The sequence below is a fragment of the Molossus molossus genome, unplaced genomic scaffold (assembly GCF_014108415.1).
Source record: "Molossus molossus isolate mMolMol1 unplaced genomic scaffold, mMolMol1.p scaffold_m16_p_23, whole genome shotgun sequence".
NCBI lineage: Eukaryota > Metazoa > Chordata > Mammalia > Chiroptera > Molossidae > Molossus > Molossus molossus.
Genome location: NW_023425359.1, coordinates 2,345,281 through 2,371,877, shown reverse-complemented (window position 1 = coordinate 2,371,877; position 26,597 = coordinate 2,345,281). Strand labels below are relative to the sequence as shown.

The window sequence follows — 26,597 nt, the reverse complement described above, 5'->3', positions numbered from 1 at the left end:
TAAAATGCTCACTTACATGGGATAAAAATGGAAATACGTATTAGCTGTGCCTTTGGTCGGACCTGTACTAGTCCGTATCTTACCACGCAGTCATCTAAAGTGAAAGCAAGGGATCCTTTTAACCAAGTTTCGTTAGTTGGAAATCTTGACAAAGTTTCAAATATTAAGACCCATTTACATCTAATGTTCACCATTACTGTTAAAAAAATAAAAGCAATGTTCTAGTGATGGCCATTATGTAACTATGTAAGTGAGAGCCTCCTTCTCAAAGCACTTCTCACACTCTGGGCCCAGGGGTTCCCAACCTTCCTAAGGCCGCGACCTTTTAATACAGTTCGTTGTGCTGACCCCCAACCATAAAATTATTCTCGTTGCTACTTCATAACTGTAATTTTACTACTGTTATGTCTTAGGCGACCCCTGTGAAAGGGTCTTTCGACCCCCAAAGGGGTCGCAACCCACAGGTTGAGAACCGCTGCTAGGGTCTACCAATGCTTCTTCCTTTCCTCTTAATAGGCTTAAGTGCTCAATCAAGGCCACCAAAAAGCAGTTCTTTTGGATTATGGCGAAAAAGAGAGCCTGGGCGTGTGCTAGCGACTGTGCCTGATCGTTGCAGTTAAACATGGTAACCACACAGTTAACATGCCTGACACGTTCAGGCAGGAACTGACATAACTACGTGTGGTTGACGTACACGTTTTAAGAATCAAAACTTGGTGCAGTCCACAGCTCTGTAATGCACATCTTGGACCTTCTGTCTGCCTGACTCAGGCAGACAGAAGGTCCAAGATGTGCAGGGAGAGACTCTGCCCATGTGTTTTTAACTTTAATTACATTGTATGTCCTTAAGATACATTTGGGTACATCAGAACCAGTAACCGCCATTCCTTGCCTTCTCTTAGCCTTTAATATTTCACATAAGGAGTTTGTTTTTGTTTTTATCCTCACCCGAGGACATTTTTCCATTTTTTGTTCAGATAGAGTGGGAGGAAGAGAGAGAGAGAAACATAGACGTGAAAGGGACACATCAAGTGGCTGCCACCCACATGACCAACCAGGGCCGCAAACTGCAACCGAGGTATGTGCCCTTAGCGGGTACTGAACCCGGGTCTCTCTGGACCGCAGGCCGACGCTCTAACTGCTGAGCCAAACTGGCCAGGGCCACATAAGTTCTTTATTAGTGTACTTAGCACACGTAAATCAGGAAACCAAAGGAAATTTTAATTTTCCTTTCCATCCAAATCTGCAACATTTCACAGGGTATATATGATTATATACTACAAGAGAAAAAGTTTGATACAGTTGTTAATATTCTGGATGTTTCTAACACTTGTGCTTTAACATTACTTTTTAAAAAGGGGAATAAGAGAAAAATAGGCATCTAGAACATTTTTATCCTTTCTAATAAAAAATAACAGTTCAAATAAGTACTAGCAGCTTTATCACAAAAACAGATTATGGCTTTTTCCAATTAATGCTGGGTACTTCAATTTCTCTACCAGTAATAACAGTAATAAAGTATTTATACACATCATAAGATGAGTATAATAATTACATGATTTTAGTGATTTTTTTATTACTGTTTTAAGAAATGTATCTACCCTTGCCCTGGCCGGGAGGCTTAGCTGGTCGGGGCAGCACTCTGCGGCTCCATCCCCGGAAGCACCAGTGAATGGGTGGAACAGCAAATCAATGTTTCTCCCTAAAATCAATAAATTAAATTTTAAAACATTTTTAAAAATGTAAGAATACATCTACCCTTGGATGAGCTGACATGAACAGCTGCAGCGCTTTTCTGAAAGCTGACTTGGCGCTGAGCATATGAACCTGCCTGAGATCCTAAGTACCAGTGACAAAGATGGTGTGACAGGCGACAAGGGTGTTCTTGGAGCTATTTAGATGAACAGCGTATGTCTTAAGGCAGTCTGAATGATCAGTGCAAAGTTTGCTTCAGTGTAAAATTTCCCCTGAAGTGACGATTTTAAATGATGTGGGACCCAGATGCTTCCCTACACTGCAGGGTGGGACTGTCCAGTGGGATTACGCAGGGGAAGGTGTTCCGGACGCATGAAAACCGTCACGACCGAGGTAAGACGTGAGACCCCGTCTGAAATCCCTCCGGGGTCAGAGAGTAGACGTGATCGCTGTGCAGTCAGCGCCCGAGATAAACTTCCTGAAGCCCAGGGCGGGGAGAGACCTCTGAAGGGTCAGAGCGCCTTTCCCCGTCCTGAGTGAACTCCCTGGGAGGCAGGGCCCGCCTGGGGGACAGTACTTCCTCCAGAGCAGGGGAGCTTCCTCCCTAGGCCGGACCCTTCCGCACAGCTCCTGCTGTCCGTGGGCGCACCTGCGGGTGGGCGGCCGCCTGCAGACGGTGCAGGAGCGGTGTCTCCGTTCCTAAGACCATCGGGAATGTGTGTTTTCCGATGGTCTTAGGCGACCCCTGTGAAAGGGTCGTGCGACCCCCAGGCTGAGAAGCGCTGCTCTAGGGCCGCAGCCCTGCTCTGCGGCAGTCAGCACGCACCTCCGGGGCTCCGGGGCTCCGGAGCAGGCAGTCTCCCTGCGCAGAAGCACGGACACGCTGCACCGAGGAGCGTCTCGGAGGTCCTGGGGGCCCTTGTGGTTGGAGAACCAGAATTTCATGACGTTTCACCAAAGGAAAGACGCAGAAGCAGGTGTCTGGGACGTGCCTCCCTCCTGTGGGACTGGGACGAGGGCCGTGCGGTGTCGAGGGCGTCCCCGGGCAGCGCGCAGCTTCCGGCAGCTGCTTTCGGAGCGACTCAGAAAGAGGTTTTAAATATGGTTGGAAATTAAAGGAACACTGTTAGGATTCCCCAGTCTGGGGGCTCGGGGCCAGGGTACTTGTTAGTGACCCCTCTGAGATCCCTCCTTCAACATCACGGACGTCCAGAGTTGGGAACGCGCATTCCTGCCACAGCCCTGGGGTAACGGACACATTTCATGGGGCTGAACACTGCGAAACCTGCCCAGAGCAGAGGAGCTTGCGAACGTGAGCGAGCTCTGCCGACGTTCCGACACTGTCATCTGAGCGTGCGGGTGAGCGCCCTCCTGAACAGGAGCACCGAACTTCTGGCAGCACCGAGGTTCCTGGAGGGACCCACCACCCGGCCGCGGTGAGCGCGAAGGAGCCAGGGCCCTGGCCGGGAGCCTGCTGACACGGCTCCGCTCTGGCCCCGAGCGCACGCAGCCCCAGCACTCAGACTGAGCGGCCGCGAGGTAGGGGTCTGAGGAGCGCTTTGGCCCAAAACCCTTAAAGAACCCTCAGACCACAGACTGTATACTTTTAAAGTGAATTATGCATAAAAGTCTGTGCAAACTATAACATGTATTGCAGTAACATTCTCAAAAACCCCTAGTATATTTTAGCATTATTATTTAAGTTATATAAAATACATTTTTATCAAAGCACGGAATTTTTAAAGTTTAAATTATACCCACTGAAACAGGCTGCCAGGCTCCCTTTTTAGTACTAAAATAAGGTTTTATCAGTCTAACTTATTGCTTAGTCCTATGGAGCCATCAGAAACCTGTGAAAAATAAGATCAAGTCCTATTTCCTAAGGAAAAGTGCCCTAGATTCAGCTGTCTAAGTTAGTCCTTCCGAGGCCTTTCAAAGGAGAATCTTCCATAAACCTGAACGGTGCTGCCCACGGCCTGGTGTGTCAGGACCCGAGCGAGTCCGGCGGTGAGGCTGCCGCGTGTGCCAGGAGGCCGCTGGCCTGTGCCCAGTCGCAGTAGTCCGGAGGAACACTGCAAAGAAAAAGACGCATTTCGGTGACTCGAACATCATTCTTATTACTGATGACTTTGTATAAACTACCCACAATTCCAAGGTGTTCTTTTTTAATTTTTTTTCTTTATTAATTTTTAGAGAAAGAGGAAGAGATAGAAACATCGATGAGAGAGAACAATGACTGGCCTCCTCCTGCAAGCCCCCGACTGGGGACCGGGCCCACAACCTAACTGGGAACTGAACCGGCGACCTCTTGGTGCACGGGTCCACGCTCAACCGCTGAGCCACACCAGCCAGGCAGTTCCAAGGTTTTTTAAGGCAGCTTCTTAAAGCCCATTTTTCCATCAGACAGTGCTCTGCACAGCAGCCAAAAGTCCACTCACAAAAGTCTGCTGAACTTTTAGAGCCCACAGCACAGAATTACTAGAACCATAAACCAGTGACAACATGTAACAAAATGTCCTCGCAACAACCTGTACGTGGACCCTAACGCAGAGTGCGTATCATTCATGCCTGTGAGTCTTTGGACAGGCACCTCTGTGCCCTGCTTCATCATCTGCGACTACCTTGTTGGGCTTTTTTGAGTTAATACCTATAAATTGCTTAGAACAGTATCAATACAGAGTTAGCACTCACAGTGTACACTTATTGTTATTTTCCTCTGTGTAGGGGACGGGTCTTCCCCACGGAGGCAGGGGGGACTCCCGCGGCTCTGGCTTCCGGCAGGGGAGGGGGAGGGCGCATCCACAGAGAACACACACGCCGTGCGAAATGCGGCGGGGTCAGGGGCCAGTTTCAGGGTTAGGTTAGGACAGCGCTGGACCTCAGGACGCCCTTGCCCCCTGCTCGCTGGCAGACGGGCTGTGCTGCCTGCATCTGCGGGCTGGTCTGCGGCCGCTTTCCCAGCACCATCTTCTATTTCATCTGACGGATGTCTGCCTCCCAATCCACCGGGAAGGCTGTTCTCCCAGCTCTTCCTCAGTTCCTTGCCCCTAAACAAGGGCTCCCTTCAAGCTCTTTTAAGGTTTTCTAAGGACTTGCACATCTTTTTCATTTCCTCCTGGGCGGGGGTAATGGTGGGGTAGCTGTGGAAGGGGTGCGCCTTGGGGTAAAATGCTAATGACAGGTCTTTAAGTCCACAAAGGATCGCGTCCAATAAGCTCTCACTTCTAAGAAGCACTGGGCCTGAAGCTTCCCCTTCCCAGGAACAGTGCAGGGTCCTGGGACAAGCACAGGGCAGCCAGTGTCCTCCTCTGGCCCGCTGGCCTCCCAGTCCCAGATGCACAGTGGTGTGTGGCTGAAACATCAGGGCTGCGGACAGGGGAAGGGAATCCGCTCTCCTGTCCTCAGACTGTGCTGGTGGCCTGGCCCAGGTGAGAGGCACATAACCCCGGGAGCGGGTCTGTGCTCTGGCTGCAGTTAGTCTCACACACAGGTGCATCCTCTCTGCTTCTCACCCTACCTGCAGCTGCAGGGTTTCCACAGGGCGCTTTGTTCCCGCTGGAATCCATGCACCAGGGCTGCCCTCCCCTCCTACCCATGCCTCCATGAAGAGGGGCTCACCTTCCCTGAAGGCCCTGAGGGGCGATGTTCCAGGCAAGGTCGTCATCACTGTCGTATCTTCGAGGGTTGTCAAAGAAGTAGGACCTGGGACTGAACCCATGGCCAGGGACCATTCCAGGGCTGGTCTAGAAAGACAGTTACCGTTCAGTGCGTGCTCAGACACCGGGTCTCCCACGACAGGAAAACAAGATGTCCTGCGGGAGACAAAAGACGTCCTGCCCCTCTGGACAGAGGCTCTCCGTCAGCCACAGTGGTCATTTCTCTTGCCTATATTTTTAAGAAGTTCTGTTTCTTTTATCAGTATGGACAAAATCTTTCAGAGTTCTGCTTTCAACAATGAACTACCATAGTATTAATCATAACAGAAAACCGGACAATGCTCAAATCAGCCACACTAGATGGTCCCAAACTGGATATAAACCTATATGACAATGTGGGCATTCAGAGCAATTTTAAATAATAAAATAATGATGAAATAATTTTGAAAAAGTTTCTTATCCCATTTCTATACCCTGACTCTGTAATTATTTCATCCTGTTTCTGTCCCCAAGCTGAGTTTGCCTCTCAGAAAGTTTCAAATGCCTGGTTTCAGGTGAGCAGATGAGACCTGCCCGGCTCGGCAAACCTCACCTGGCTTCGCAGCCCGTACTTGCCTGACATCCTTGTACATGTCATCAGTGGTCTAGCTCAAGGTTAACCGAAGAGGATGAAACACAGCTGTCACACGAGGGTATCTATACGTGAATTCCTGCGTTTCCACGGCTAATGTACCAAATCCAGGGGCAAAGTGGATCCTACAAGGTGGTGCCCGACAATGAACTGCTGTAGCGGCTCAAGAATGTCTACGCAAAAGATTGAAGTTGGACCCTGACCTCATATAAAAAGTAACTCAAAATGGACCAAGGACCTAAATGTTAAAGTAAAAACCATAAAACTCTTAGAAGAAAACACGGGCAAATCTTCATGACCCAGACTTTGACAAAGAAACCTCAGATATGACACCAAAAGCATGAGTGACAAAAGAAAAAACATACACTGCTTCGCATCAAAATTAAAACTTTTTAAATTTCTCAATGGTGTCCTTTGAAGCATAAAAACCCACAGAAAAGGAGAAAATATTTGCAAATCATGTATTTGACAAGGAACATCTAAAATATATAAAGAACTCTTATAACTCAATAAAAAAAAGGCAACTCAATTTAAAAATGGGCAAAGGATCTGAAGAGGCATTTCTCCAGGAAAGCCAATGAGCACATGAAACGCTGCCTGACATCACCCGGCATCGGAACGGCAACGCGAAAGCCACAGGGAGGCGGCACGCACACCCGCAGAGTCTGGCATCAAAGAGTCAGAGAAGTGCTGGGGAGGATGTGGGGGAGCCAGGCCATCCGACCAGCCTCTGTGAATGTAAGATGGTATGCCCTCTGTGGAAAAGAGGGGCAATTTTTCAAAAAGTTAAACACAGTTACCATATGACCCAGCAATTTGTACTCCGAGATATAATCCCAAGAGAAATGAAGACATTCATTTTCACACAGAAACCTGTACGTGACTTTTTTTTTTAAGAGAGAGAGAGAGAGAGAGAGAGAGAGAGAGAGAAACATCGATGTGAGAGAGACATATCAAGTGGTTGCCACCCACACAACCCCAACCAGAGCCAGGGACAAATTGCAACCGAGGTATGTGCCCTTAGCGGGAACCAAACCCGGGACTCTCTGGTCCGTGGGACGACGCTCTAACTGCTAAGCCAAACCGGCCAGGGCGAAACCTGTACGTGACTATTTATAGCAGCATTATTCACAATAGCCAAAAGATGGAAACAACCCAAATGTCCACCAGCAGATGAATGGATAAACAAGATATGGTATATCCATACAATGAAATATTATTGTCATAAAAAGGAATGAAGTCCTGATACATACTACAACATGGATGAACCCTGACAGAAAACCACATACGATATAAACCACTTGTATGAAAGTCAAGAAAGGGAAATCTATAGACAGAAAGTACCCTGAGGGTGAGCTGGGGTTGCGGAGGGGATGGGAGTGATAGACAAAGGGTACAGGGTTTCTCTGTGAGGTGATAAGATGTTCTAAAAACTGGTTATGGTTGTACGTGTCTGAATATCCAAAAAGCCACTGGCTTGTACACGTGGAATAGGTGAATTATATGGTATGAAAATTATATCTCAAAGCTGTTTAAACAAAAAATATATATGGAGAATCTCAAACTTTACCCCAGAAACTCTGACTTGGGTCTAGTACATGGATTATCAGAAAATACCCCTAAAAAGTATATGTCAACAAAATAAACAACCTGGAAGAAATGGATACATTCCTAGAAACATACAATCTCCCAGGGCCAAATCAGGAAGAAACAAAATCTGAACAGACCAATAACTGCTAACAAAGTTGAAGCAATAATAAAAACTCCCAACAGACAAAAGACCAGGTGAATTTTACCAAACATTCAAAGAAGAATTAATATTTATCCTCTCAAACTATTCTAGAAAATTCAAGAGGAGGGAAGGCTCCAAAACCCATTTTCTGAGGCCAGCAGTACCCTGACACCAAAACCAGACTAATTACAAAAAAATAAAATTACAGGCCAATATCTTAGATGAACATAGATGCAAACATCCTCAACAAAATATTTGCAAACTGAATTCAGTACATTATAAAGATCATATACCAATATCAAGTGGGATGTATTCCTGGGATGCAAGGTTGGATAATATTCACAGATAAATTAACATGGTATACCGCATAAACAAAATGAAAGACAGATAAAAAAGGAACATGGCATTGGGCAGGACCAGAGCCAGGGTGAGTGTGTGAGGGTGTGAGCAAGTGTGAGAGAGTGTGAGTGGATTTGAGTGTGGATGAGCAACCATGCAGCAGTGTGGAAACTTAGGGCTGAGGGTTCCTGTGCTGTGGATGGGGGAGCAGCCTGCTACAGCTGTGCACTGCTTGGCCGGGCCTTCTCCCTGCTCAGGGCTGGAAGACCCTGCCATTTTGGAAGATCCACTGGGTCCTCTGGGAGGAGGCAGCAGAGAGTGGCTAAGGCCTAGCGACTCATGGCCACCAATGTGCCTTGCACCATCGGACCAGTGGCCCCCGCTGTGCCGATGGGGGCCAGTGCACAGTGTTGGTGCTGTGAAGGCAATTGCTCCCAGCAGAGCGGCAGGGCTCGGGAGCCGAGCACCACCCCCAGGAGCAGCTGAGGCTCTGGAGCCAAGCACCACCCCTGTGCCCAGCAGCAACAGAGGCTTGGGAGCTGAGACCCATCCCCTGGCAACAGCAGCAACAAAGATTGGGCGCTGAGCTCCACCAGGCAGCAGCAGTGCCTGGGGACCCTTGCACCCCAGCAGCGTACCAGCCACACCCACATCCCAGCAGCACCTACAAAAACAAACAAACATGAGCCACCAGCTGTCAATCCTCCCAGGCTCACAGCAGATGAGAGGCGCCAGCTGGAGGGCCATGCACCAGAACAGACTGGGAGGCACAGCAGTCTTATCTGATCTGCACCAACCTGCCTACATGGCCCAACACGCCTCACCTGGCCCCAAACTACCAGACTACTAAAATGGTGAGACAAAGAAATAACTCCCAAATGATAGAAAAGGAGGAATCACCAGAAAAGGAACTACATGAAACAGAGGCAAGCAGTTCGTCAAATAAACAATTCAAAGCAGTGGTTTTAAGGGTGCTCAAACAACTCAGTGAGAATTATAAGCAACTGAATGAGAACTACACCAGCATAAAAGAGATAGAAGCTATGAATAAAAATCAAGTAGAAATTAAGAATGGCATAGCTGATATAATAAAATACCTTGGAAGAATTCAATAGTAGATTAGAAGAAGCTGAAGGCCAAATCAGTAAAATTGAAGACAAGGTAGGAAAAAAACACCCAATTGGAGCAGCATATGGAAAACAAATTAAAAAGCAAGAGGAGAGTTTAAGGGAGCTCTGGGACAATATGAAACATAACAATATTCAAATCATAGGGGTACCAGAAGGAGAAGAATCAGAGAAAGTAATAGAGAACCTGTTTGAAGAAATAACAATAGAAAACCTCCCTAACCTGGTGAAGGAAAAAGTCACACAAGTCCAGGAAACACAGAGTCCAATCAAGATGAACCAAAAAAGACCCACATCCGGACATGACATAATTAAAATGGCAAACATTAAAGACAAAGAACCTTAGAGGCAAAAAGAGAGAGACAGAAAGTTACCAACAAGGAAGCTCCCATTAGACTGTCAGCTGATTTCTCAATACAAACACTGCAGGCCAGAAGGGAGTGGCATGAAGTATTCAAAGTAACGAAAAGCAAGGGTCTGAATCCAAGACTACTCTTTCCAGCAAGGCTAACATTCAAAATTGAAGGTGAAATAAAGAGCTTCACAGACAAAAAAAAAGGCTAAAAGAATCAACTACCACCAAACCATTACTGCAAGAAATGCTAAAGGGACTGTTGGAAGAAAAAGAAGAAAGAGAGAAAGAGGAACACAGGCATAAAGAATAAAAATGGCCCTGGCCAGTTTGGCTCAGCGGTTAGAGCGTCCGCCTGCGGTCAGGAGAGACCCGGGTTCGGTTCCCGCTAAGGGCATGTACCTCGGTTGCAGTTTGTCCCCAGCCCTGGTTGATCGTGCGGGTGGCAGCCACTCGATGTGTCCCTTTCACATCGATGTTTCCCTCTCTTTCTCTTCCTCTCTCTCTCTCCCACTATGTCTGTACAAAAAATGGAAAAATGTCCTCGGGTGAGGATAAAAAAAAAAAAAAAAAAAAGAATAAAAATGGCAACAAATAAATACCTATCGATAATAACCTTAAATGTAAATGGCTTAAATGCTCCAATCAAAAGACATAGGGTAGCAGATTGGATAAGAAAACATGACCCATATATATGCTGTCTACAAGAGACTCACTCAGAACAAAAGACTCACACAGGATGAAAGTGAAGGGATGGAAAAAAATTTTCCATGCAAATGGAAACGAAAAAAGGCTGGTATAGATAGATTTCAAAATAAAGGCCACAATAAGAGACAAACAAAGAAGGTCACTACATAGTATTAAAAAAATCAATCCAACAAGAAAATATAACCCTGGTAAACATGTATGCACCAAAATATATTTTTAAACTTCTGGAGGACTTCAAGGGAGAAATTAACAGCAGTACAATCATAGTAGGGGACTTTAACACCCCAATGACATCACTGGATAGATCTTCTAGACAAAAAATTAACAAGGAAACAGAGACTCTAAATGACACACTAGATCAACTGCATGTAATTGATATTTACAGAACATTTCACCCTAAAGCTGCAGAATATACATTTTTCTCAAGTGCACACAAGACATTCTCAAAGACAGACCACGTTAGGACATACACTAAGTCTCTACAAGTTCAAGAAGACTGAAATCATATCAAGCATCTTCTCAGATCACAATGCCATGAAACTAGAAATAAATTACAATAAAAACACTCAAAAACATTCAAACACTTGGAAGCTAAACAGCATGTTATTAAACAATAAATGGATTACCAATGAGATCAAGAAAGAAATAAACTTCCAGGAAACTAATGAAAATGAACACACAACAACACAAAATCTATGGGACACAGCAAAAGCAGTCCTGAGAAGGAAGTTCATAGCACTACAGAAAAAAGAAAATTTTCTCAAGAAACAAGAAAAATTTCTAACAAATTAACCCTACAACTTAAAGAGTTAGAAGGCGAACAAAAAGAAAAACCCATAGTTAGTAGAAGGAAGGAAATAATAAAGACCAGAGCAGCAATAGACAACATAGAGACTTAAAAAACCAAAAGAGCAATGAAACCAAGAGCTGCTTCTTTGAAAAGATAAACAAGATTGATCAAACTTTAGTCATAACTCTCCAAGAAACAAAGAGGACCCAAATTAATACAATCAGAAATGAAAGAGGTGAAGTAACAACTGACACTGCAGAAATACAAAGGATTGTAAGAAAAAACGACAAACTCAGAAAACCTGAACAGACCAATTACAATTAAAGAAATAGAAACAGTAATCAATAAACTCCCGCAAACAAAAGCCCTGGTCCAACACCTTCAGAGGGGAGTCTTACCAAACATTCTAAAAAGAACTAACACCTATTTTCAAATTATTCCAAAAAACTCAAGAGGAAGGAAGACTTCCAAGCTTTTTTTATGAGGCCAGCATAATCCTAGTCCCAAAACCAGCTAAAGATACAACAAAGAAAGGAAATTACAGGCCAATATCCCTGATGAATATAGGTGCCAAAATCCTCAACAAAATCTTAGCAAATCGGCCCTGGTTGGTTTGGCTCAGCGGTTAGAGCGTCGGCCCATGGACCAGAGAGTCCCGGGTTCGGTTACCGCTAAGGTACCTCGGTTGCAATTTGTCCCTGGCTTCGGTTGGGGTTGTATGGGTGGAAACCACTTGATGTGTCTCTCTCACATCAATGTTTCTCTCTCTCTCTGTTCCCTCCTCTCTCCCTCCCACTCTGTTTGAAGATAAATGCAAAAATGACCTCAGGTAAATGCAAAATGACCTCAGATGAGGATAAAATAAAATCTTAGCAAATCAAATCCAGCAATACAATGAAAAAACTATAAATCCCATGACCAAGTGGGATTTATCTCAGTGATGCAAGGCTGGTTACAATATTCACAAATCAATAAATGAGATACACCACATAAATAGAATTAAACATAAAAATCATATGATCATATCAATAAGTGCTAAAAAAGCATTTGACAAAACCCAGCACCCATTTTTGATAAAAATTCTCAGCAAAGAGGGAACAGAAGGATCATACCTCAACATAATAAAGGCCACGTATGACAAACCTATAACCAACATCATACTCATAGGGCAATACCAATATAGGGCAATACCTAAAAGCTTTTATTTCCCTTAAGAACAGGAATAAAACAGGGATGTCTGCTTTTGCCACTCTCATTCAACATAGTACTGGAAGTCTTAGCCACAGCAATCAGACAAGAAGAAAAAGTAGAAGGCATCCAAATTAGAAAGGAGGAAGTAGAACGATCATTACTTGCAGATGATATGGTATTATACGTAGACAATCCTAAGGACTCCACCAAAAAAAAAAAAAACTACTAGATTTAATAAGTGAATTTGGCAAAATAGCAGGATACAAAATCAACACCCAGAAATCACTGGCATTTTTATACACCAATAATGAACACACAGAAAGAGAAACTAAAACACACACACACAAACCCATTTACCATTGCAACAACAAAAAAATTAAGATACCTAGAAATAAATCTAACCAAGGAGGTAAAAGACCTGTTCTAGAAAACTACAGGACATTGAAAAAAGAAATATAGGAAGATATAAAAGTGAAAGCACATACCATATTCATGGATTGGAAGAATCAACATCATTAAAATGTCCATGCTACCCAAAGCAATCTATAGACCCAATGGAATCCCTACTAAAATACCAATTGCATACTTCACAGATCTAGAACAAATACTACAAGAGTTTATATGGAACCAAAAAAGACCCTGAAAAGCCACAGCAATCTTGAAAAGAGCAAAGTAGGAGGGATCATAATACCGGATATCAGGTTATACTACAAAGCCATTGTAATCAAAACTGCCTGGTACTGGCACAAGAACAGGCAGATAGACCAGTGGAACAGAACAGAGAACCCAAAAATCAATCCAAGACATGCTCAATTAATATTTGACAAAGGAGGCAAGAGCATACAATAGAGTAAACACAGCTTCTTCAATAAATGGTGTTGGGAAAATTAGACAGCTACATGCAAAAAATAAAGAAACTAGACCACCAACTTATACCACACACAAGAATAAATTCAAAATGGATAGAAGGCTTAAATGTCACTTGTGAAGCCATAAAAATCCTAGAAGAAAATGAAGGCAGCAAAATCTCAGACATCACATGTAGCAGAATTTTCACTGATACATTGCCTAGGATAAGATAAACAAAGAAAAAAAATTAATAACTGGGACTACATCAAACTAAAATGCAAAAGAAACTGGCATCAAAATGAAAAGGGAACTCACTGTATGGGAGAACATATCTGCCAATGATATATCGGATAATGAGTTAATTTCCAACATATATAGAGTATTCATACAACTCAACAAAAGGAAGACAGATAACCCAATTAAAAAATTGGGACCTGAATAGACACTTTTCCAAACAGGACATACCAATGGCCAAGAGGCATATGAAAAAATGCTTAACATCACTAATCATCAGAGAGATGCAAATTAAAACAACTATGAGGTATCACCTCACACCTGCCAGAATGGCTGTCATCAACAAATCCTCAAACAAGTGCTGGTTAGGGTGTGGAGAAAAGGGGACCCTAGTACACTGCTGGTGGGAATGCAGACTGGTGCAGCCACTATGGAAAACAATATGGTGTTTCCTAAAAAAATTAAAAATGGAACTGCCATCTGACCCAGGGATTCCACTTCTAGGAATACATCCTAAGAAGCCTGAAACACCAATCAGAAGGAATATATACACCCCTATGTTCACAGCAGCGCTATTTACAATAGCTAAGACATGGAAACAGCCAAAGTGTCCATCAGTAGATGAGTGGATAAAAAAGCTGTGGTACATATACACAATGGAGTACTATGCAGCTGTAAGAAAGATCTCTTACCCTTTGAAATGACATTGACGGACCTGGAGAGTATTATGCTGAGTGAAATAAGCCAGTCAGAGAAAGACAAGTACCACACAATCTCACTTATTAATGGAATATAATGAACAAAATAAGCTGTCAATCAAAATAGATCCAGAGACATGGAAGTAGGGAACAGACTGACAAACCTCAGAGGGAAGGGGGTGGGGGACAGGAGATAAACAACTTACATGCATATATGCATAACCAATGGATGCAGACAACAGTAAGGTGAAGGGGGGGCAGGAGCAGGGAGGTAGCTGTCAGAGGGGGAAAAAGGAAGGACATCTGTAATAAAAAAAAAATAATAATAAATTAAGTATTAAAAAAAGAAAGATAAAAATCATATGATTATATCAATAGATACAAAAAGGCATTTGACCAAATCTTACATCCTTTTATATAAAAACTCTCAGCAAAGTGGGGACAGAGGGAACTTATCTCAACATTATGACAAACCTACAGCCAACATCGTACTCAGTGGGGAAAAGCTAAAAGCGTTTTCCTTGTATCAGCAACACGACAAGGACGTCCACTTTCACCACTCACTCAACACAGTGCTGGCCACGGATCGGACCAGAAGAAGAAACAAAAGGCATCGAAATTGGAAAGGAAGAAGCAAAACTCATTATTTGCAGATGACATGATCCTATATAGAGAGAACACTAAAGATTCCACTAGTAAACAAATTCAGTAAAGTAACCGGATACAAAATTAATATTCAGAACTTGGCTGCATTTTTATACACCAATACAAACGATCAGAAAGAGAAATTAAGAAAATAATGCCCTTTACAACTGCCTCAAAAAGCGTAAAGCACCTACGAATATATTTAACCAAGGAAGTAAAAGACCTGTATTCAGAAAACTATAACACAAATTGAAGATACAAATAAATGGAGGCACATACCGTCCTAATGAATAGGACGAATTAACATTGTTAAAATGTCCACACTACCCAAAGCAATCTACAGATCCAACGAGGAAGTGTTCAGAGTCTGACTTTACAGAAGCCTCCAGGGGTCCCCAGGCACATTAAGGTCAGATAGCAATAACGAAAGGGCAGAAACGGATCCTGAGGTCTCGGAAACTGCCCAGGTGGCTTCACAGGACAAGTTTACCAAACAATCCAAGGAGGGTGCATTCTCTCTCAAGGGCCCATCCATCAGGCTGGCTTCACCACCTGCCCTGCCCCACTCCAGTCTCATGTTTTTTCTATTCCTGGCTCATCAGTGACTATCCAGAGATGAGTAAGAGAAACAAAACACAACAGATTGGTTGCTAGATCTTTGTTTTCCTTACCACCCACATTTTGCTCACAGGGGACAAAAGCCACTCTTTATGGGTTTCATATACTAGTGATTCAAAATTCTACTGCTAGTTAATGTGGTTGGGCTCATTTGTGCAGCAAAGGGTTCTGTCTTCTGCGCTGCCCTCATGAGGACATTCATGTGAAGTCTGTCAGCAGAGATGTGACCAGACTGGGGGAGGGGCTCGAGCATCCTTTCCGATGCTCTTAATTCCCTAGCACCCCATTCAGCATAAGACGGGGATGAAGAACTGAACTGACCATTCTCTAGTTCCCTTGGTAAAGGAAAGCCGGCTTGGCCGCAGCAAGCCAAGGCTCAGACACAGCGGGCCTGCTGCCGCAAAGGACACGGTCTCTCCGGACCCGCAGGTGCAACTCACTTCCATTCCTCTTGTGAAATAAAGCTAAGCTGAAAAACACATTTCCCTCGGAAGAGAATCAAGGGTAAAAAAAAGGCTCGATTAAATAAGGGAACGTTTTACATCACAAACAGGAGGGAAGAGGCTTTCTAATGAAAATCTAAGAAAAAAAATGTCATGGTATGTTTGTGATTAGAATGAGGTGATATTTTCTGCAAATATAAAACGGTTTACTTACAAGGTCCTTGGCAGGATTTCTAACACGGAAGAAGTAAACGACTAAGGTGGTGGGCAAGAGCTCCCACACGAACAGGACCACCCCGAACACGACGTAGCCAGCATCTCCCAGCTGGCTCTTCAGATCCGCCTGTTGAGAGGGAGGAGGTGGTCACGGACCGAGGGCAGAGGAAATGAGTGGGACCCGAGTCTTTCTAAGTGAACAGAGACCCCTCTGAGACAGTGCACCCCTTTCCCCGAAGACGTGCATACTGAAACGATAACGCTAATGGTCCAGACCATAGGTCCTCCTCTTCAGAAACTGCTGCTCTCTGGTGTTTTACGACTTCACCTCCAAAATCTTCCTTATGTCCAGACTGAGTATCAAACTGAAGCGGATTTTCTTTTCTTCCACAATTGAATAATGAGAATATGTTGCCTTTGCCCAAATTCTTGCGAGCAGCAGGTAACTGTGACCCTTAGTCTCAGCCTTGGGATAAACATCGTTTTTAAACTCCTTGTCACAGAAACTTCATTCTGTTCGTTACCCTGTAAAGCTCATTGCAGGTGAGACTGTCTAGAAAACAATCTGAGTCCAGGATGCTGGGCGTCTGGATCAGAGACGGCTGAGTGGCCTTGGTGTGGAGTTTCTCTCCCTGGGGGGCAGGTGGAAGGCGCCTAAAAAGAGTCAGTGTTTGAGCAACTACCAGGCAGGCATCGTCCCAAAGAAAGACAGTGTTACCAAAATCAAGTCCTAAAAGGCCAATCACCTGGGCCTGTGTGGCTCAGCTGGTCGGAAGGACATCCCACGCACTGAAAGGGCCAATCACCTAAACTGAATCCTTTTCCTTCTCTATGACATCATATTTACGTACAGTGACCAAAACGAATCATGTACTTGTCAGAAATTTCGCATCTCGCATTCCATGTATAACAGGTCTCGATAGCAGTGTTCTTTTCCCATCCTACACAAATGACACGTGCAACTTGTGGCCCTTTGTTTTGTTCCTGGATTCTACTGGCTGCGACATCTACAACTAAACATGCCCTGAAAACAACAGAATTTTAAAAACTGTGATACTTTAAACTTATTATAAGCTCTTACTTGAAAGAAAAATTGAAATAATTATTTTGTTAAAGCCAAATCTCTGTGTTGAAGGGCTGGGAGTGTCAGCTGGGCAGACGACGTTCTGGAGGTGATGGTGTCGTTGAAGCAGCGCAATGTCACTGTCCCTAATGCCACTGAGCTGCACGTTCACAAAGGGCTAGAAAAGTAAATTTCATATTTTACTACAAAAATATTTTGTACGGTATGAGTAAGTCTCTATCATTATTTAAAGTTTAGATTTTTTTTTTTTATCCTCACCCGAGGATATTTTTCCATTTTTTGTACAGATAGAGTGGGAGGGAGAGAGAGGAAGGGAGAGAGAGAGAAACATCGACGTGAAGGGACACATCGAGTGGCTGCCACCCGCACGACCAACCAGGGCCGGGGACAAACTGCAACCGAAGTACGTGCCCTTAGCGGGAACCGAACCCGGGTCTCTCCAGACCACAGGCCGACACTCTAACCGCTGAGCCAAACTGGCCAGGGCTAAAGTTTAGATTTTTATATATTTTAATATAGTTGCTACTCTCCAAATGGGGCACCCCGTCGGCAGGGCCTTGCCCATCCTCCCTCCCTGCGTCTGTGGCACTGCCTGAGCTGGGGTGGTGGTGGTTGTACTGTTGCTTCAGTCCTTTCTAACTGTAACACCTTGCTCGTGCCTCTCCTGAGGACATCTTGTCCTCACAGGTTAACCTGTCATGGTCATTTCATTCCCAGTCCTAATGTAATACAGGCTCTGAGCACTGCCGGGATTTTAGACGTCAGCTTGTGTACCATTGGGTATTCAGTATTTTTCCAAGAAAAGCTAAGGAGTTTTTGCGATCTAATCCAATAGTCTTTTCCAGAGGTTCTATCTCTTTGCTGTGATGGCTTCTCTGTCTCTCTTCCTCGTGGGCATCGACTCCTGCAGGGGGGAGGAGACCTCGTGTCCAGGGCTGGAGACGAAGAATGCAGACTTATTCTCATCCTTTTGTATTTTGAACTTTTGTGAACATGGATGCCTGACAGTATTTTGCTGTCTTTGTTCATTTGCTTTATAATTTATGAATTTCCAGAACAGATTACAAAGAGAGAGTATCATATGAGACCACTGGTAAAATGAGCTTTTACTAGCACCTCAACGTCCTCAATCACTTCGTCTAGACTTCCCCAGGTGCTGCTGGTAGTCATATCCCATTAAACAAATTCTCATGCCCTGGCCGGTTTGGCTCAGCGGTTGGAGCGTCGGCCTGCGGACTAGAGAGTCCCGGGTTCGGTTCCCGCTAGGGGCATGTACCGAAAAAAAAAAACCCACAAGAAACAAATTCTCATAACTTGGTAGTTTTGTGTATTTTCTAAAACCTAAATATAATTTGTTTCATCTGTGCAAATTTCACCCTTCAATAAGTTCATGTACCTTTACATGGAAGCACTGTGTGTGTGTGTGTGTGTGTGTGTGTGCGTGTGTGTGTGCGTGTGTCCTGGTTGCCAGGTGCTACAATCCCATTTACAGTCGAGGACGCAGCTACCACAGAGGTGACTCTCAAGGTCACCCAGCTACTTTACAGCAAAAGCGCACAGCTTCGAACTCTGCCACATGGGGTGCTGCAGAGTCGCATTCAGGGGACACCCCCTCGCACCCGCTGACCTGGTCTGACACGTTGTACCAGTCGTAGTCGAAGGAATGGATGTTCTTGCTCTGAGAAAATGTTAAGATGAACAGGTTGTAGCAGGCTCGGGAGGTGTACAGCAGGATGACGGTCACCCCGACGGCGGTCACTTGACACACGGAGGAGCCCTGGAAAATCAGGAGCTATGAGGGGCACGCCCATTCCAGGTGCTGACACCACCTCCTCCCAGAACACCACCTGTGTTCTGACCCCTGTCAGATCCCTAACCCTCAGGCCTCAGACCTCACATCCCTCCTAAAATGTCAAATTATCTGCACAGAGACGCTTCAAAGCCTGGGAGCTGATCTGGAGGTGCCTGTAACAGGGTTCAAGTGTGGGCCATTTGCCTGAGGCCTAGGCGTGTGAGAACAGCCCCCGAGGACCCTCTCGGCCTGTGAGCCCAGCACCCGGCTGTTGCGGGGGGTCACCCGAACAGGCTCAAGGGCTGGCAGCCTGGAGAGGGCCGAGCTGAGGCAGTGGCTCCGGGCAGGGAGCGTGACCCCAGAACCCAGTGCCTTCCAGGCTGGGAGAATGGGGTTCCAATGTGACTCTGGGCTTGGAGTTAGGTGGAAATCAGCGATTTGTGACCCAAATTCTGAAGCAGTCAATTTCCAAAGTCAGTTAAAACACAGTTAATAGCCCTGGCCAGTTTGGCTCAGCGGTTAGAGCGTCGGCCTGCGGTCCGGAGAGACCCGGGTTCGGTTCCCGCTAAGGGCATGTACCTCGGTTGCAGTTTGTCCCGGGCCCTGGTTGGTCGTGCGGGTGGCAGCCACTCGATGTGTCTCTTCACGTCGATGTTTCTCTCTCTCTCTCCCTTCCTCTCTCTCCCTCCCACTCTATCTGTACAAAAAATGGAAAAATATCCTCGGGTGAGGATAAAAAAAAAACAACACAGTTAATGAAAAAGCTAAAATTCTCATCTAAGTTTTGCATTTGGAAATCACTAACTCAATCGGAGGCATTTCGTTCCGCCAGTAGTGCTGTGTCAGCTTGTTTGCTGAGGGAGCGACCTCAACATTATCTGTCTGACCATTTAAAACTTAACCCTGCTCTTAAAACCTCAGTTCTGTTTTTAAAAGCCTTGCAGAGCCCCTGTGTGTGAGACAATGTACCAGAGAGAGTTAAGGCAAAACCAAGTGTAAAGCCCATCGACATCTACAGATGAAAACCAGCCTGCTGCACTGACCTTCAGGACTTCGCAAGAGTTCAGCCAATTCACAGGACGCTGACTAAGGCCTTGTATTCTGCAGTGAGAGGCAGGTCTGAGTTACTGGCCACTGAAGACAAGACCCTGGGAGACAGCGGTCTCACGGCCGGCAAGGCCATGTGGCGGAGGCCAGGGTATGCCCCAGGACAGCACCCCGAAATTCTAGGGGCAGAAGTGCCCCAGAAACCACGTGAGGGAAGCAAGGCCAGAGGCCCCGAGACAAGGGGCTGGGGTCCCCAGCAGCAGCGCGGTCTGCTCCCGCCCTCCGCTCAGCGAGGCTGCCTGTGGGGGGGGGCGGGGGGGGCTGCTTGGAGCTCTTGCGCCGCAGCCAGGGCAGCGCATCAGCCCCCCTGTGCCTGTGGGAAAGACACGGGCAAAACATTCTGGGGTGTGGGGTGCGACAGTGATGAGAGCGGGGGAGGGGGCTTGTCTGGCTCCACCCTGAACAGTCCCGACAGGAACTCCTGGATGCTGGGATTAAAAGTCCTGAAGTCCAGGGGCAGCTCCCACCGAGACAGAGACCTCGTGGGCACTGTTCTAAGCACTCAGCACGTGTAGCCCCAGGACTGGGAGTCGTCTCATCTCCGTTTTAGCACAATCAACCGCACGCGTCCTTTCGAACAGCGGTCGGGCCACAGCAGGTGTAACGCAGGCGCGAACCCCGCTCACCCCGATGCACCGACCACCCAGACGGAAGGCTTGGCGCACACAAAGCCAGTGACCTACGCCCCTCCGTTGGCCACCAGTGTGGCTAATCACCTGCAGGTCAGGCGTGAAAGGTGCAAACCAGGAAACTGTTTTTAGAACCAGGTGAATGAGGGCTCTTGGACACATGTGTCCCTTACCTTGGACTCCAAGTAAATGTTGGCCAGGGACATCTTCGAGATTTTGTAAAGGCAGATGGAGAGCGAGACGGCACACAGCACGAAGAGTGTGTCATTGATGGCCACTCGCACGGAGACAATGGCCTTCCTCTCCCAACTCCCTGTCCTCACCAACACGGCGCAGGTGAGATTCACCAACAGGAAAATGAGGCTGACGAAGAGTGAGGCCAGGTAGAGGGGGAACCTGCGGGCGAGAGAGAAGGTCAAGGCACCGTGACCTGCACACTGGCTGCATATTTTGGGTCAATCTAGAAGAAAACTGATGGTTTTTGGTGAAGTGCTAAAGTAGAAGGTGCCAAAGTTAATGAACACTTCAGAGGTGGACTTGGGAGGTGGCTGGTCCAGGACTCGAATTACAGACTGACAGCACACGGTGCTTCAGGAGGGCGCCTGAGCTGTCGGAGCCCCGCTCCTCGGTGCCCGGGTGGTCTGAGGACTGGAGGGGACGGGAGGGCTCACTCACTGCCCACGCAGACTTGCCCGAGTTCGAGCACGCGCACTACCCTGTGCTCCGCAAACCGGGGCAATGAACCTGCAGGAGCCTCGGAGTCCTCGACTGAACACACCCAACAACCTCTACCTCGCAGGTTGCCTCTGAGGACTGAGATCATGTTTATAAAGGGTTTTGCCCTAAGAAGTCACTGACGAAGTGGGAGTCCGGTAGCACTTGTGCCTGGGAACCCTCACTCCTGGATGCTCGGATTAAAAAGCAGCCACAGCCCTGACCGGTTTGGCTCAGTGGTTGGAGCATCAGCCTGCAGTACAGAGAGACCCGGGTTCGGTTCCCGCTAAGGGCATGTACCTCGGTTGCAGTTTGTCCCCGGCCCTGGTTGGTCGTGCGGGTGGCAGCCACTCGATGTGTCCCTTCACATTGATGTTTCTCTCTCTCTCTCTTCCTCTCTCTCCCTCCCGCTCTAGCTGAACAAAAAATGGAAAAATGTCCTCGGGTGAGGATAAAAAAAAAAAAAAAAACAAGCAGCCAGAGCCTGGCTGGGGTGGCTCAGGGGTTGAACGTCGACCCATGCACTAAGAGGTCGCCGGTTCGATTCCTGGTCAGGGCACATGCCCAGGTTGTGCACCCAATCCCCAGTGGGGGGCGTGCAGGAGGTGGCCAGTCAATGTCCTCCTTCATGGATGTTTCTCTCTCTCCCTCTCCCTTCCTCTCTAAAATCAATAAAGAAAAAATTTAAAAAATTAAAAAAAAAAAGCGGTCACAGCACCTTGCCCAAGGCTGAATGCTACCGGCTGTCCTGGTTGCCGGCCACTTTGAACTTGCAGCTCCTCGGAGCTACACACTTCCTCAGTGGCCTGTGTAAGGTCTGCACGAAGAGTGCTCAGACTTGCTGAAACCAGTCAGCAGCCTGTCCCCATCACGTGTCCTGGGGCAGACATCACTCAACAGACACGCAGACAAGGCGCAGGCTCGCTGCGCTCCAACCCAGACTGGTTTCAGCTGACTGCGAGTCCAAAAGCAGAAAACCATCGACCCAAAGTGGTTCTGAAGCCACACAGTGACAGTGTTTTCAAAGCCATCACTGACCAGGACATGAAAATCTGGGTTCTAGTCCCAGCTCCAGACACCTCATCGCTGACAGGAGCTGGGTAACGACGGGGAAGGGGGAGACAGAGAGACAGAGGTGCAGCTGCAGCTGTCTTTCCCTCGCAGGTGTCAGGGCCGTATAATAAACCCCCCACGTACCCCAGCTAACCTGAATGTGGTTTCATCTTGCAATTAATAATTGACGGCCCACTGGCAAGTTTTCTCACCTAGTTTTTCAGAACCCACATTCTACCAAAGGAACATTGCAAATCCACTCCTCACCTAGTCCCAGCTCCAATATCACTTCTTCCCAGAAGACTCCTGACTCCTGCACCCCTTGCACGCAGACGCATGCACACACGCACACCATCAGGTCTGACATGTCTTCCTGATCCCTGCACCTGAACTTCACAGACTGCTCAGAGTTCACACTAAAGCACCTGGACTCGGTTTGACCAATGCGCCTCCTATCTGGGTGGTGAGCTCCAGGAAGATGGAGACTTTGGCTCTTTCCGTCACCCCTCTGTCCACACTGCAGACAGTAGGAGCTCAATACATGCTTGAGAGGGAGGGAGGGAGGGAGGGAAGGGTGAGTGTGGGTGAAGACGAGCATCTGAGTCAGAAGCACGCCAGGCCCTTTCCCGCACACACGCCACTGCAGCCCCATGGCACAGTCCCTTCTCGGGGAAACAACCCGAACGTGCGCAGCTGCATCGTTCAAGGTGGAGAGGAGGACGGAGGCCCTTCCCTCTGCAGCCCCGTGCGGGGTGCTCACTCCGCAGGCTGGTGCAGCGGTGCCAGTAGAAATATGTGGCCTGAGCCCGGCGCCCGGGGCGGAGGGAAGGATGCTGGAGGGGTGGACCTCGCCCCCGGGAGAGAGGGGGTGCGACTCGTGACGTTGGGGAGGCAGGAGGGACCACACTGGGTCTGAGCTGGCACGTTTGCTGGGCCTGGTCACAACTGCAGGGGCAGGTGGGGGGAGAAGCTGGGACAGGACGGAGGGACTCCAGTCAGAAGACAACCCCAGAGCTGACGGGGGAGCGTGACCAGCGGGCCCTGGACAGGCGGTGCCACTGAAACAGTGGTTCTCAACCTTCCTGGTGCCGCGGCCCTTCAATCCAGTTCCCACTGTTGTGCTGACCCCCAACCATAAAATTATTTTCGTTGCTACTTCATAACTGTAATTTTTCTGTTATGTCTTAGGCGACCCCTGTGAAAGGGTCGTTCGAGCCCCAACCGGGTCGCGGCCCACAGGCTGTGCTAAGAGATAGAAGCAGTGCAGGAGGGGCCAGGACTCAGAGCCACACACACACCCCACCCCCACCCCGGGTCCCAGGACCGCTGTCTGCAGTGGTGCTGGGAGGGGGCAGCCCACCGGGGGTCGTTTGCTGTCTCAGAGATTCCAGTTCACGTGCAGTTACGCACTGAAAGCTTTTCAAGCGGCAACAAATGTTTTTGGGAAAAGGAATATGAGTTAGTTGCTAGTCAGGTTCTTTCCCAGGATGTGATCACTGGTCAAGGCCCCTCCAATCCACGTCTCTCCCGGACTCTCACAGTCCCTGCTGGGCCCTCCGCGTGGGGTGCCCCAGCTCCTCACGGCCAGCAGGCCCTCGAGCTGTCCACTGTCCCATCGCCAGGGGCACACTGGCACAGGTGCTCAGATCTGGGGCCACCATCTCCCCCAGCAGACAGCTCAGGAACGCACGCTCCCCCACTGGGTCCCCAGCACCAAACACCAGGCTGGGCCCCGGCGAGTGCTCGGTGTACGGTCCCTAGTTCAGGTCAGGACACCGCTGCACATTCCCCGTAAGGTCAGGCTGGGCCCCGGCGAGTGCTCGGTGTACGGTCCCTAGTTCAGCTCAGGACATCGCTGCACATTCCCCGTAAGGTCAGGCTGGGCCCCGGCGAGTGCTCGGTGTACGGTCCCTAGTTCAGCTCAGGACATCGCTGCACATTCCCCATAGGTCAGGCTGGGCCCCGGCGAGTGCTCGGTGTACGGTCCCTAGTTCAGCTCAGGACATCGCTGCACATTCCCCGTAAGGTCAGGCTGGGCCCTGGCGAGTGCTCGGTGTACGGTCCCTAGTTCAGCTCAGGACACCGCTGCACATTCCCCGTAGAGTCAGGCTGGGCCCCGGCGAGTGCTCGGCGTACGGTCCCTAGTTCAGCTCAGGACACCGCTGCACATTCCCCGTAAGGTCAGGCTGGGCCCTGGCGAGTGCTCGGTGTACGGTCCCTAGTTCAGCTCAGGACACCGCTGCACATTCCCCGTAAGGTCAGGCCGGGCCCCGGCGAGTGCTCGGTGTACGGCCCCTAGTTCAGCTCAGGACACCGCTGCACATTCCCCGTAAGGTCAGGCTGGGCCCCGGCGAGTGCTCGGTGTACGGTCCCTAGTTCAGCTCAGGACACCGCTGCACATTCCCCGTAAGGTCAGGCTGGGCCCCGGCGAGTGCTCGGTGTACGGTCCCTAGTTCAGCTCAGGACACCGCTGCACATTCCCCGTAAGGTCAGGCCGGGCCCCGGCGAGTGCTCGGTGTACGGCCCCTAGTTCAGCTCAGGACACCGCTGCACATTCCCCGTAAGGTCAGGCTGGGCCCTGGCGAGTGTTCGGTGTACGGCCCCTAGTTCAGCTCAGGACACCGCTGCACATTCCCCGTAAGGTCAGGCCGGGCCCCGGCGAGTGCTCGGTGTACGGCCCCTAGTTCAGCTCAGGACACCGCTGCACATTCCCCGTAGAGTCAGGCTGGGCCCCGGCGAGTGCTCGGTGTACGGTCCCTAGTTCAGCTCAGGACACCGCTGCACATTCCCCGTAGAGTCAGGCCGGGCCCCGGCGAGTGCTCGGTGTACGGTCCCTAGTTCAGCTCAGGACACCGCTGCACATTCCCCGTAGGTCAGGCTGGGCCCCGGCGAGTGCTCGGTGTACGGTCCCTAGTTCAGCTCAGGACACCGCTGCACATTCCCCGTAGAGTCAGGCCGGGCCCCGGCGAGTGCTCGGTGTACGGTCCCTAGTTCAGCTCAGGACACCGCTGCACATTCCCCGTAAGGTCAGGCTGGGCCCTGGCGAGTGTTCGGCGTACGGTCCCTAGTTCAGCTCAGGACACCGCTGCACATTCCCCGTAAGGTCAGGCTGGGCCCCGGCGAGTGCTCGGTGTACGGCCCCTAGTTCAGCTCAGGACACCGCTGCACATTCCCCGTAGAGTCAGGCCGGGCCCCGGCGAGTGCTCGGTGTACGGCCCCTAGTTCAGCTCAGGACACCGCTGCACATTCCCCGTAAGGTCAGGCCGGGCCCCGGCGAGTGCTCGGTGTACGGCCCCTAGTTCAGCTCAGGACACCGCTGCACATTCCCCGTAGGTCAGGCTGGGCCCCGGCGAGTGCTCGGTGTACGGTCCCTAGTTCAGCTCAGGACACCGCTGCACATTCCCCGTAAGGTCAGGCCGGGCCCCGGCGAGTGCTCGGTGTACGGCCCCTAGTTCAGCTCAGGACACCGCTGCACATTCCCCGAAGAGTCCAGGCTGGGCCCCGGCGGATGTGCTCGGTGTACGGTCCCTAGTTCAGCTCAGGGACACCGCTGCACATTCCCCGTAAGGTCAGGCTGGGCCCTGGCGAGTGTTCGGCGTACGGTCCCTAGTTCAGCTCAGGACACCGCTGCACATTCCCCGTAAGGTCAGGCTGGGCCCCGGCGAGTGCTCGGTGTACGGTCCCTAGTTCAGCTCAGGACACCGCTGCACATTCCCCGTAAGGTCAGGCCGGGCCCCGGCGAGTGCTCGGTGTACGGTCCCTAGTTCAGCTCAGGACACCGCTGCACATTCCCCGTAAGGTCAGGCCGGGCCCCGGCGAGTGCTCGGTGTACGGTCCCTAGTTCAGCTCAGGACACCGCTGCACATTCCCCGTAGGTCAGGCTCCTCCTGCCACGTGGAACCCTGCACATCGATGCGGAAATCTTTCCTCTCTTCCTAAAGGCTCCCTAAGGCCCATGGTGTGCCTTAGGGGAGAGTGTCCAACGGAGTCAGGGAAACATAAAATCTGCGGGTGACCTTGGGCCAGGTGCCCAACCAGGCCAAGCTTCTGCTTCCTCCCTTACTGACCCGTGCGGTCACGCAGGGCTGCAGGAGGCCGCGCACAGGATGTCGAGGCAGCCGGCAGCGCGGCTCACGGGTTATCTGCTCTCACCGTGTTCGCGTGGAGTCAGGGGCAGTGGAGAGAGTAGAGGCAGGGTCACCAAAAATCTGCATTCTGGTTCCTTGAAAGCCCTCTTTTTTATTGTTCCAGTACCACCTGCCCGCCTTTGTGACAGGTGGTCCTGGCTCGTGTG

At 48.9% G+C, this 26,597-nt stretch overlaps 1 protein-coding gene across 1 annotated transcript in view; it reads right to left on the bottom strand.

Annotated features, from left to right (window-relative positions):
* Positions 1–1,612: 1,612 nt before the first annotated feature.
* GPR137B (G protein-coupled receptor 137B) overlaps positions 1,613–26,597 on the bottom strand; it is a 52,365-nt gene continuing 27,380 nt past the window's right edge. The window contains exons 3-7 of the mRNA XM_036277647.1: positions 20,710–20,932; positions 18,636–18,785; positions 15,923–16,051; positions 5,314–5,438; positions 1,613–3,767 (exon numbers count right to left, since the gene is read on the bottom strand). Coding sequence (XP_036133540.1) covers positions 3,680–3,767; positions 5,314–5,438; positions 15,923–16,051; positions 18,636–18,785; positions 20,710–20,932 — 715 coding nt within the window. The 3' untranslated portion in view covers positions 1,613–3,679. The remainder of the gene's footprint in view (positions 3,768–5,313; positions 5,439–15,922; positions 16,052–18,635; positions 18,786–20,709; positions 20,933–26,597) is intronic.